At 45.6% G+C, this 13,214-nt stretch overlaps 2 protein-coding genes across 2 annotated transcripts in view; one reads left to right on the top strand and one right to left on the bottom strand.

Moving 5' to 3' along the window:
• LOC112568430 (platelet-activating factor acetylhydrolase IB subunit beta-like) overlaps positions 1-9,549 on the bottom strand; it is a 46,193-nt gene extending 36,644 nt beyond the window's left edge. The window contains 1 exon segment of the mRNA XM_025245732.1: positions 9,515-9,549. Coding sequence (XP_025101517.1) covers positions 9,515-9,549 — 35 coding nt within the window.
• Positions 9,472-13,045, top strand: LOC112568153. The gene is made up of 2 exons (XM_025245287.1): positions 9,472-9,672; positions 10,525-13,045. Exon 2 carries the CDS (start codon positions 10,564-10,566, stop codon positions 11,575-11,577), a length of 1,014 nt encoding a protein of 337 aa, XP_025101072.1. The 5' UTR covers positions 9,472-9,672; positions 10,525-10,563; the 3' UTR covers positions 11,578-13,045.
• The last annotated feature ends 169 nt before the right edge of the window (positions 13,046-13,214 follow it).

Here is a 13,214-nt window from a genome sequence, read left to right as displayed (position 1 = left end):
CGCGCAACCCCCTCCGCTCGGCCGGAGACGGCTTGCTGACATTCCATTCGAACCACAGGCTGAGCGCAGACCACACAACAACGATGACGAAGACAAAATCTACAAAACAGACAGGTTTATTAACTAAACATAAAATAACACTAATAGGAGGCAAGCATCAAACATAATTCACAATACAAGAGTTGCCCTGTGCACAGGCATGTTACAGTAGGCAAAGAAGAAAAAACAAAAACAAAACAACAAGGGAAGACAAACCACCCGCACGCACTGCTGGGTGGCAAGTCAAATGTCCGCTCAAGGTGTTCGCTGGCGGCAGCCCGCCCTCTCTCTGGCCCGCGTGCCGCTACAGCGGTGACCCCCCCCTCTCTCCCTCTGGACCAGCTGTCCCCCCCCTCGGTTCTCCCGTCCGGGTAGACCTTGGTCACGTGAGTCCCTGCTCGCCGGCCTCCACCCTAGGTATTCCCTCGATGGCCAGGCCGCACACTCGCGCAGCAGGGTCCTGCTCACGCGCCGACGAGGCGAGGAAGGCGCAGGGTCGACACAATGGCGGACATTAGCACGAAAGGCAACGTGCAGAAACGACGACATGGACGAAGAGCAAATCCAACATGAAGAATATGAAGAAACACGTAGAAAATATACAAAAAAACCTGTAGAGAAAAACCATTCATTCAATCAGCAGGCGGCACTCTAAACACTGCTCAGTGTCCAATAACATCTTCTAGCATAAGTGTACATACATGTGACCGCTAAAACGCCGGTCCTTTAAACATACAAATCCATAATAAAAAACCGGGTGCGCGCCACATGCGCCGCGACCCGGCCAACACAAATTCTACCCTAACATGGCACAAGTCTTACACTCCAAAAATCGTGAACATGGTCATTAACATAAAAAGGTCAACTCATTCGCACTCCAACCCCTATAGACTAGAAACGTGTAGAACTCACAAAAAAAAAAAAAAAAAGACTACTAACCCAAATCGGCTTGTGATGGTGAGAGACCAGCGCCGGCCGCTAGGGCCACGGTCCTCCACCGTCCCCCACGTCCGGCGCCGTCCGTTGCTGGATGAAGACTCTCCAGAAAAGACAGAAAAACGCGCCAAGGACCCCAACGCGCGCGAAAAGCAAAGAAACAGACAAAGAGAAAGGGGGGGGGGGGGGTTGCTGTCCATCCCGAAAGAAAAAGATACCTGTGACGCCGCGAGTCAGGGCTCTTGGGCTCGCGAGACGGATAGGGTTACACAAGGACCCGGTAAACCGTCCCTTGGTTCTCCCATCCGTACGTACACACCCAGCGACAGGCCATCACAGTACGGAAAGCACAACACGGACAGCAGAAAAATCGCCGACACGCGACATATCCCCCTCCTTAAGACGAAGCCTCGCGAAGTTTCCAAACCATCGCGTGTCAAGATTGAAGGCAAGCCCTAAAAAGGAAAACCCCTCACAGAGTGCCACGCCCACAAACGGGCAGAAACTCAAACCAGACCAAACCATCAAACCTACCCTCGCCGCTAGCATGCCTAGACATCAAAACTCAGATTCCTCCTTCCAAAGGGAATACAAAGATGGAGCCTATTCCAGACTCGTAGTGCACAACAAACAAGCCAACCTGAATGCACGACGGCCAGGCCTCCACGACCTTACGGAACAACAATCGCCTACGTGACATCAGAAAAAAAAACCAACCATCCTCAGACGAGCGTACAAGCTTGAAAAAAAAAAAAAATCTCAAAAAAATCAACACCACACCTATTCACACACAAAAATGTTCGTGCACGCCCAACTTATGACACGCCCTCTCTATCTCCTAAGTAGAACTCTCCACTGACCCCCGACGGCCAGTGACGCGTTGCTTCTGCCGCACGCAGAACACGCCGGAGAAGGTGGAGCCGCTCCAGGACACGTCCCCACCCCGGGGAGAAAAAAGGCACACAGCCCAGTCCTGAGCGCCACGCAGGGCTCGAGATGCGGGAGGGACGCACCACCACAGGGAAGCACACAGCAAACCCTGGGGACATCAACATCTCCTCGCACCCACGAGGCTCGAGGTGCGGGAGGGACGCACCACCTCAGGGAAGCACACAGCAAGCCCTGGGGACATCAACATCTCCTCGCACCGACACTCTTCTCTATCACTGCCGCCACTCCATACCTGCCCGCTCTCGACAGCTGGCGCGAGTTCCCTATCACTCCTCTACCACTCCTCTATCTGCAGCAGATTCCTATCCTGAAGAAACGGCTCTCCGTTTCCAGCCAGCCTTCGCTTCTCGCCCTCTTCGGCCGGCTGCAGTGACACGGCACTGCCACCCAGTGCCCGCGCCTTCCCAAGACCCACGTCTCCCACCTGCAGTCGCCTACTTTCCGCTTGAACGCCTCTGGCCTGGCTCCCCTGGATACGAGGAAAATCTACAACTCCTATTCCTCCTCTCTCACTCACCTCTAGAGGAACACAAACAAACCAACTATAAAACTCCTTCCCACTGGCCTCAACGCCAGTCACTGCTCCACTAGCCTCTCTCTCGCTAGCATTCATTCCATATACCGCGAGTTCAACTCCTCTCGCTCCCTGACCAAGACAGTACTAGAAAGAAAAAGAAAAACCTTAACAAAGCAAAGTCAGCAAACATCCCACCAACCACTGAGCTGCGAGAACAGACAAAAGAGACAACCTACAGTCCCAACGAAACACAAGAGGTACTGCAAGAGCACGTACCGCACTGGAAGGACAGGCAAGCCTTTGCGCAGTCCGACACAACAAAACAAAAGAAACTTGGGTGAGGGTGCGAAGGTTCCACACCATCAGCTCTCCCAGCCCCGATAAAATTGTCACAAGCGCACATTCTCACACACTGTGCACTAACTGCACAAAAACCAAAGCTAAATACAAAGGACGTTACAAAACAGGACAAGTCTACGCTCAAGGGTTCGAGGATAATAGGGTAGGGTGTACCCCGCATCTCCACCATTTGTCGCGTTACCACCCCCTGGCCGCCGGAAGATGCACGCCCGAAGATCCGCTCGCACAGCCGGAGACGAACGCGCACCCCCTCGCTCGGCCGGAGACGGCTTGCTGACATTCCATTCGAACCACAGGCTGAGCGCAGACCACACAACAACGATGACGAAGACAAAATCTACAAAACAGACAGGTTTATTAACTAAACATAAAATAACACTAATAGGAGGCAAGCATCAAACATAATTCACAATACAAGAGTTGCCCTGTGCACAGGCATGTTACAGTAGGCAAAGAAGAAAAAAACAAAAAACAAACAACAAGGGAAGACAAACCACCCGCACGCACTGCTGGGTGGCAAGTCAAATGTCCGCTCAAGTGTTCGCTGGCGGCAGCCCGCCCTCTCTCTGGCCCGCGTGCCGCTACAGCGGTGACCCCCCCTCTCTCCCTCTGGACCAGCTGTCCCCCCCTCGGTTTCTCCCGTCCGGGTAGACCTTGGTCACGTGAGTCCCTGCTCGCCGGCCTCCACCCTAGGTATTCCCTCGATGGCCAGGCCGCACACTCGCGCAGCAGGGTCCTGCTCACGCGCCGACGAGGCGAGGGAAGGCGCAGGGTCGACACAATGGCGGACATTAGCACGAAAGGCAACGTGCAGAAACGACGACATGGACGAAGAGCAAATCCAACATGAAGAATATGAAGAACACGTAGAAAATATACAAAAAACCTGTAGAGAAAAAACCATTCATTCAATCAGCAGGCGGCACTCTAAACACTGCTCAGTGTCCAATAACATCTTCTAGCATAAGTGTACATACATGTGACCGCTAAAACGCCGGTCCTTTAAACATACAAATCCATAATAAAAAACGGGTGCGCGCCACATGCGCCGCGACCCGGCCAACACAAATTCTACCCTAACATGGCACAAGTCTTACACTCCAAAAATCGTGAAACCATGGTCATTAACATAAAAAGGTCAACTCATTCGCACTCCAACCCCTATAGACTAGAAACGTGTTAGAACTCACAAAAAAAAAAAAAAGACTACTAACCCAAATCGGCTTGTGATGGTGAGAGACCAGCGCCGGCCGCTAGGGCCACGGTCCTCCACCGTCCCCCACGTCCGGCGCCGTCCGTTGCTGGATGAAGACTCTCCAGAAAAGACAGAAAAACGCGCCAAGGACCCCCACGCGCGCGAAAAGCAAAGAAACAGACAAAGAGAAAGGGGGGGGGGTTGCTGTCCCATCCCGAAAGAAAAAGATACCTGTGACGCCGCGAGTCAGGGCTCTTGGGCTCGCGAGACGGATAGGGTTACACAAGGACCCGGTAAACCGTCCCTTGGTTCTCCCCATCCGTACGTACACACCCAGCGACAGGCCATCACAGTACGGAAAGCACAACACGGACAGCAGAAAAATCGCCGACACGCGACAAGTGGAATTACAAAATGAGTTTGTCAAGTTAAAATTATTAATGTGAGCATTGTTTTCTTCTTCGTGGATTTATTCAGTAGGCCTATTTACTTTACTTTTTGTACTAAAGATTAATTGGTTACTTTCAGATATTATCCAAAACTTCTTATACACACAAATGGCCATCAAGACATTCTATCTATCTACTATCTATTCCTCTTTGTGCATCAGGTTGCACATAAGGCCTCAACCAGAGTCCGCCACCGATGTCGATCGGCTGAAACACGCTCTAGGTGACCCCATGTCCAGCCCTTTCCTTTCATCTCCCTTTCCACTGTTCTTCTCCAAGTTTCCTTTGGGCGGCCTCGTTTTCTTCGGCCGTCTGGAGTCCATCGTAGGGCGACTCTGGAAAGGTCTGCTGTCTGCTGGCGGAGCACATGTCCAATCCATCGCCAACGCCTTCGTTGAACCTGCGTGGTGATGGACTCGGTTTCACTTTCGGTGGAGTTCTTCGTTGGTGATGGTGTTTGGCCAAAGATGTTAAGTATGCGCCTGAGGCATCTGTTTTTGGAAGACGTCAAGCTTGTTACTGATGGTTTTGGTCATCTTCCAAGATTCTGATCCGTAAAGGAGGGTGCTGATCACATTTGACTTGAAGATTCTCAGCTTGATCTTCTGGCTGATGTTTTTTGCTTCCATGTGCTCCTGAGTGAGGCAAAGGCCTGACTGGCTTTCGCCAGTCGGGCTCGAATCTCCACCTCCGCATCCCCAGTGTTTGACATTTTGGACCAAGATAGCGTGAAACTGTCAACTTCCTCAATCTCTTCTCCATTTAGTTTGATGCTGTCTTGGACTCTGGCGTTCACTCTCATACTGTTAGTCTTTTTTGTGCTGACCTTCAAGCCAAGGTTTCCAGCTGTTTCTGAGAAGGCCTTTGTTTTTTTCCTGCATGTCTTGGTGGCGGTGTGACAGCAGGGCAATGTCATCAGCAAAGTCCAAGTCTTCCAGTGCTGTTGTTGCTGTCATAGTCATGGTCCATCTGAGCCCTCTCCTCTCGCTGTCGGTGGAAGTCTTCGATGATCCAGTCATGGCCAGGATGAAGAGGAACGGCAACAGAATGCAGCCCTGCTTCACCCAGTACTGACGTTGAAGGGGTCTGTGAGCTCTGTGTCACAGACAACCTGGATTTGAAATCGCTGTACAGCATTGCAATGACCTGAACAAGTTTGCAGGGACTCCGTAATGCCTCAGGATCTTCCATAAGGACTCGCGGTGGATGCTGTCAAAAGCCTTCTCCAGGTCTATGAATTGATGTACAGCGGTGTGTTTCCATTCGTTGCTCTGCTCCAGAATCTGTCGCAGAATGAAAGATGTGTTCGGAGCAGGATCGCCCAGGGCGAAATCCTGCTTGCTGTGGTCGGAGGTCTTTCTCAAGAGTTGCCGTCAGTCTTGACAAAACAATCTTGCTGAAGACCTTGCTGGTGAGGGAAAGAAGTGTTATGCCCCTCCAATTATTGCAGTCTCCAAGATCTCCTTTCTTGGGTAACTTGAAGATGAGCCCTGTCTTCCACGCAACAGGGACCTGCCCGATTCCCAAATTTGCCTGAAGATTTCAGTCAGCTTGGAGCTGTCAAATTTATATCTGCTTTCAACATCTCTGCTGTTATTCCATCTGCCCCTGGTGCTTTGCCGCTCTTCATTGTCTTGATGCTGCTGTCACTTCTTCCAGGCTTGGTGGGTCTGTGCAGGATGTCAAGGTCTATAGCTGCTGGCTGGTGGATGTCTGCAAGCTGAGGGGGATCTGGTCTGTTCAGAACTGACTCAAAATGCTCCCTCCAGCGCTGTAGTTTTCCTGCCTCTCCTTCGATCGACATTACCGTTCACGTCTTTCACTGGCACATCACTGTTCTTAAACCCGTTGTTTAGCTGTTTGTTTATCTTGTACAGTGTCTTCAGGTCATTTTTACTTGCTGCATTTTCTGCTTCATCTGCCAGTTTCTCTATGTGATATCTTTTGTCAGTTCTTGTCATCCTCTTTACCTCTTTGTTCAGTTTTGCATATCTTTTGTCTGTGTTGTTCCTTCAGGCGTTTAGATCTGGTGCTGTTGATTCTTTGTTTGGCTGACTTTCTCTCTTCTATCTTCTTCCATGTCTCTTCTCTGATCCACTGTTCTTTCTTTTTCCGTTGGAAGCCCAGTATTTTTTCTCCTGATTCCTGTAAGACTCGATTGAAGTCGTCTAAGGTCATCTCTTGTTGGTCTCCTAGTGCCTGGAACCTGTTCTTTACTTCCATAGCAAAGGCCCTTTCGGTGGCTGGATTTTTTAGTTTGCCGGAGTCCACTCTCTGCTGACGTGCCTGTTTTTCCTCGTGATCGACGCAGCTTCAGAGAAACTGTGGCTATCACAAGAGTGTGGTCACTGGCAATGTCTGCTCCTCTGTAGGCTCTAACATCTTGAAGTGAGCTCCTCCATTTTCGGTTGATGAATGACATGGTCTATCTGGTTCTTTGTGATCCCATCTGGTGATGTCCATGTTGCCTTGTGGATGTCTTTGTGTGGGAAGAGTGTGCCTCCAATCAGTAGGTTGTTTCTTCACAAAAGTCTGCCAGTCTCTCTCCGTTGTCATTGATGGTTCCGATTCCATGTTTGCCCATGACATGCTCCCTGCAGGTGTTGTCACTTCCCACCTTGGCATTGAGATCGCCGATGATGAGCAGACATGTCGTGGGCTGGAACGCTTTCTGAGGCTGCCTGGAGCTGATCGTAAAAAGCATCCTTGTCTTCTGCCTCAGAGTCATTTGTTGGTGCATAGCAGGCTAGCACTGTCAGCTTGGTGTACTTGGAATGGAATCTTGCTCTCAAAAGCCTGGGTCCATAAGGCTTCCATTCCAGCAGTGCCTTTTCCGTTTTCTTGTTGAGGAGTAGAGCTACTCCGTCAGAGTGCTGAGCGTCTGATCTTCCTGAGAACAAGATGGTATGTCCTGACGCTAGTCTCCTCTTTCCCGTGCCGGTCCATCTGACCTCACTGACTCCCAGGATGTCCAAGTTGTAGTTGTCAAACTCCTTGACTAATTGGAGCATCCTGCCAGTCTGGTACAAGGTCTGGACGTTCCAGCACCCCACCCTCAACTTCTGCCTCGGCTTCAGTAAATCCGCTGTCGGGGCGCCAGCTCCCTTTCGGGTTTGGCTGTCGTCCGTCATTAGTCCAGTCTCCTGGTGTGCTTCATTACCTTCGCCATCTGTGACGAGTTCTCTGGTTTTAGTTTCTGTAACAGGATTTTTTTTACATGGTGGGGTTGTTAGCCCTACCACAACCTATTTTACCTCTAGGTGAGGTGTCCACCTTAGTCGCCTCTTACGACATGCCTGGCTGGATGGCAGGGACCCTATTCTTGCAATGCTTGCTAGGCAAGCATACCCCGGGGTCCCACAGGGGCATCAAGACATTACCGTTTAAAAATCTTTTTATTCCACTCTTGTTCAAGTTCTTGTAATCTCACTAGTAATTAGTAGATTTATGAAAGCTTTAACTCTTTCTTTACACAAGGCTAAAGGCGGTCAAACCCCCCTGTACGCATGAATTTAACCTTTTTCAAAAATTATTAAAAAAAATAACTAAACAAGATAGAACAGAAATTTAAATTGATTATGAACAGATCAAAATGTGTGTAGAAGTGGAACAATTTTACCGTAATCTTGCTCGTGAACTCACTTTTATGATAATCCAACCAAAATTAGGTATATTATGTGAAGTTTGGAAATTTTTTTTTTTTTTTTACACATTTCAAACAAAAAATTCGGGAGCAGATGAAAACCATTTTTACACCATTCGTGGTCAAATTCTCCTTCATCTGAACTCAGGAATATCCTCTGGGATGTTCTTTCTTTTGTTATTCGACGTTTCAGATGCATGATGTTCGCAATGTGTACCATCGAAAAGGACAGGTAGTGTAGAATATCGGCGAGACTTTCGTTCAAACGTACGTCCTTCGTCACGTAAGGGAGATAATTGTGTTCATAAAGGCCTAAACTATCATATTTATTAATTTTTTCTTTTAAACCACGAGCTGTAAAGGCCTAAAAAATTACAACAATGCATAAGCCCAATGTAAATACTGCGTAACAAGTGAGCAGGGCAAAATCGGCCACCCGTGTTGAGTGCATAAAGGAAGAGTTAAGCTTTCATCTATGTGAGAGGTTAGTTCTACTTACATAGCAAAAATCAAAATATGTAAATGCATTGTAACTTTTTTCTTTTCTTCTACAGGGATTCCACCACTCATGGATCGATTTTTGTGTCATATTTTTTCTATCTTTTATGTAAATTGTTTGACTTTATGTTATAAATAATTTTTTTCAAAAATAACTTTCATGGGGTAAAAAATTATTGACTGCAATTTTTATGTAAATAATTGGATGAATGCTTATGTTCAAAAACAATTTTAATGCTTTAAATAATGTAAACTGTTAAAATAGTTTTTTTTGGTGTAAATAATAAAATTGTTTAATAATATCTCTTGCCTACTATTTTATGCGTTGTGAGGAAACGAGATTTTGAAAAGCTGTTGAATGTTTTCTTCATGGTGTGCAAGCCTGTGTACCAGTGTAAGTAAAAGTGAGAAAGGGTGAGGAATGCAGCAAGAGGGGAGTGGGAGTTGGGAGTTTGATGGGAAACACGACTTCTCATGGGCGATCGGTGGGTATGCAATGGTTTTTTGGTGGGAAGGTGGGTGGGTCTTTCGTGGGAAAACATGGCAACCCGTGGGAATTCCCTACGAGGTCCCCTTAGGGTCCCGCTTCCAAAACCCGAGAGGGACCCAACTTTCTTCCCGAAGAGGTCCCATGAGGGACCCAAGAGTTCTTGCAGGCTGGGTTAAGTATCTTGATAAAGACAAGCAGGGTAGGGTGTGAAAAAGGACTAGCATTATGGGAAAGGTTGTTAGGAGAAATGTTTACAGAAAAGTTGTCTTTTCAGTGCACGCTTAAAGGATTCATCATTTTCGTACATTACTTAAAAGTAGCTCCATATGTCTATTTTAACTGGTGAATAAATTTCCCCGAGAATTAAATTTTCACGGAGGAATACGAAACACATACACCGGACAGGTGACATCACACTTATCAAGAAAATTATTACCTGTAGCAGTAGGGCTCTTCCTCTATATCTGACATGTGGGTAAGAGAAATCGTTTCTCTCGTCTTCTTGTTATATTTAATGGTGATCGAACAAAGCCCTCACTTGACAGCGCCTTGCTCAGTGTACACTTCATTTCTGTCTTGCTCGTGCTGCTGAAGGTTTGTAATCAGTAATTCTGAAGACAACGTTTTTATAAACTGAAAATATTTTGTTGTCAAGATGAAATGTTTACAAAGACATAAAAGCCTAATCCAATTCTTAGCATATCCTCATCATTAAATTACAAAACAACCTGTAAAAGAGTCATTTAGAGCTCACTTCTCAAACAGGTAAATTCTCTTTAGGAGGTGGTATTCAATTAATTCTGAAAATTATGATAAAGCAAATTTTACATTTGTAAAAGCAAAAATAACACTTTTGTGTCTGATCATGTTTAACTTAACAAAGTTCTCCACTTAATTACATAAAACTGGTTACTTTGCCTTTGTTAAAAAAAAACTTTCTTGTCATCTCGTATAGAAATATTCCTTTCTTAAAATTAGAATTCAAAGAATCCCCAGTGCAATCATAAACAATATAAAAAAAGTATGAACACTTCATTATGTTTACATTATGGTTTCACCATAATCTCGATTTCCTGAGAATAGTAAAGATCAGATCGGGAGAATATTAAAGAGGATTCAGTAGTATTAGTGTTAATAGCTCAATTTAATAACAAGGACGGTTAATACCAAAAATGATTCAATGGTCGCAATAGTTTATCGTTCGTGTAGTTGTGATATCGAGGAAACTGTAAAGATTGTTCGAAAGTTTGTTTGTTTGTTGTTTTTTTTTCTCAATTATTCATTCCCAGATTAACTTATCATTTATTTTAATAGTAGGTACAGGTTATTGGTTATATATTCTGCTTGAATTTTGCATGAGAAATTGGGGTGGAAAAACAAAGTATTAAAATATCTTATTTAACACTGAATTAAATTTCTTTATTATTACCATTATTATACTTTCAGGTCATTGACGGGTCATTTTAAGGCCATCCTACCAAGATCATGCCTGTCACTGGTAAAAAGAACGTGTCCGCAATAATCATTTCCACTGTGATGCTTAGTGTCTTCACAGTTTTCTACTGTACCTCTATTACTGGGGAACGTGGAAAGATATTTCAAAGGTTGAATCAGGAGGACATCAGCGATTCTAAGTTGGCAGGTCTTCGTGTTACCATGGAGACTGCGTCAGCATCAGGTGTGAAAATCTACAGGACAGACAACTACAGCTGCTCTCATCTTCTACCGTTCCGCTTGTCTGACGGGACACTTGCTAAGATTTGCACCTATGACCCCGACGTTGACTACATCGCGATTCGAATTAAAGAATCGCAAGCTTTTGAGGATAACCTCGTCACCGACATCATGCTGGCCCTTCGTTCAGCGGAAAAGAAGCTGCTGAGCACAGTTCAGCCAAGCAGCAAAGATGACCAACAGAACGTGACGTTGGTGGACCTGGGGTCAAACATCGGGGTCTTCACCCTGACAGCAGCGATGGCGGGGTACGAGGTGCTGGCTGTCGACGCCATGCGAGAGACTTTGCAGCTGATGGTGACTTCCTTGCACCTAGCGGGTGTGACGTCACGCGTAACCGTCCTCCACAACGCTGTTTCTGACGTCAGAGGGGTCGTCCAAATAAAAGTCGACCGCCAAAATATGGGGGCCTCGATGGTCAACCAAGAAAAGAACACCGGCCAAAATGACAGAGGAGACGACAATGTTACCGCTGTCTTTCTGAGCGACCTCATCCCCTACGTCAGGTCCCGCCATGTTGTCGTCAAAATGGACATCGAGGGCTTTGAGGAGAGGGCGCTGTGGTCTGCCGGCGAGTTCTTCGAGAAGATCGATGTTTATTCCGTTCTGATGGAGTGGAGCTTTCACCGGGGGGAAAGCGGACCTCCCATCATCCGATTCATGTCATTAAGGGGCATGCTACCTTATTCTGATGCCAACAAGAGTCAAGCTCTGGATCCAAATTTCTATAGTTCTTGGCCGGGCAACGTCGTTTTTATTAGATGACTTGCTTTATTAGTCTTAAACTGTTTAAAGCGCATGCATGTATTTCATCACAATGGTGTACTGCCTGAATTGTCTGCTGATTTCTTTTTTTTTTTTTTTTTTTTTGTCAGTTTCTTCCTAAAAGTGTTTTTATTTTGCTAAAGAGTCTATTTGCCGGTCGGTCAATCCTTGTTTGCATATCTGTTTAATTGAGTTTTTGTGAGCTCTAAATTGTCAACTTGCGCTAATGTACAAAGCTAAAAGCATGAAAACGCTCAGATAACTGGAAACTATAAAGATCTATTGTACTGAACAGGGATATCATAATGAACAATGTAGTGCTAGTCTAGAGTAACATCTGCGTATTCTATCCTTGTTCCGCTGGGGAAGAATGAAAGACGACCTGCGTCTGAGTACAGCGAACGCTTCCCTTATCATCACTGTTCTTCGACATACTGAGTTTTATGTCCAGCCCAAGGCGCAGTTTGGGTCAAAGAGTTTGACATTTTCTGCCGATTTTGTCTCGTAAAACGCTTGGCCTGCGTACATTAAAACGAGGATCTGCTTTTGCTTTTAACCATCGACAGCTGCTGACTGAACGGTTACCTCAGTGTACCCAATGTGCAGACCTTGCACTTTCATGTCAAGAGTGGTTCATTGCGGCAAGCTGTTGAGTCTCTATCGAATCCTGGTGGGCAGTAAATTTTTTCTCGGGGGACATTTACCAGAGAGAATTAACAGTCTTGAAACTGTTACGAAGTCACTAAGACAGATTTTTATCTATCACAACCTTTTTTTTTTCAGTTCAGCCGAATACATTTATTCAGACTCGCATGTCATTTAGATTCTGCGGTGAACACATGAGATTTTGAAAGAAGGCAGGAGAGTGCAGAATCTTGCATTCAATAAAAATTTGCTTTTAAATCTCTTTTCACTTTCTCTTAAAATATATAACACGGTCACATATACACATTCACACACATAAACAACTTGCCATTCCCTCTCCCTCCACATACACACATAAAAATTGTTTCCCTTTGACGGTGTGAGTATTCAAAGGGAGATAGCTCCGTTTGACTTTTTCCTAAAGAAACTATCTCCCCTTACTTGTTACGTGCACATTTGTCTTAAAAAGTAGTCGTCTTATAGCTTTTTCATCATAATTTTTTTTTTACGATTATGAATTAATCAATTTAATTGCTGTCATTTTGGGGTCTATAACAATTTCTGGAGTTAAGAAGCAATTATAACTTTCGAAGCAACAATTGTTTCGATGTCTGTTCGTCTGTCTCCGTCATGTGCTTCCCAGCTGTTCGCCTTGTTCCTATTGATGATAGCATTTATTGCATGTCAGTGACAAGCATAACTTAAAAATTCCATATGGTACATTACAATAATAATACTACCTGCCAATGGAAGGTATTACACGCCAATAGCGGGATAAATGCCAGTGAGTGGTGTTACATGCAAATAAAAATGTGGCAACAAATTTAACAGTTGTTTTTTTTTTATTAAAACATGACTACGTGTTTATTACATTATTCCATGCTTATGAAGAGGATTACAAGTTGATAAAATGCCTTACAAATGCTCACATATATTACTGTCGTATCATACATTACATACTCTGCTCCGCTGTATGTCAATCAATTTTGCTT

This window comes from Pomacea canaliculata, linkage group LG7 (assembly GCF_003073045.1).
Source record: "Pomacea canaliculata isolate SZHN2017 linkage group LG7, ASM307304v1, whole genome shotgun sequence".
In the NCBI taxonomy this organism is placed as follows: Eukaryota; Metazoa; Mollusca; class Gastropoda; order Architaenioglossa; family Ampullariidae; genus Pomacea; species Pomacea canaliculata.
Note: the sequence above shows the minus strand (reverse complement) of the source record. Positions and strands in the feature narration are given on the sequence as shown.

Bases quoted from the DNA above. Each gene is read 5' to 3' on its own strand.
- LOC112568153 (XM_025245287.1), top strand. From the start codon at position 10,564: ATGCCTGTCACTGGTAAAAAGAACGTGTCCGCAATAATCATTTCCACT.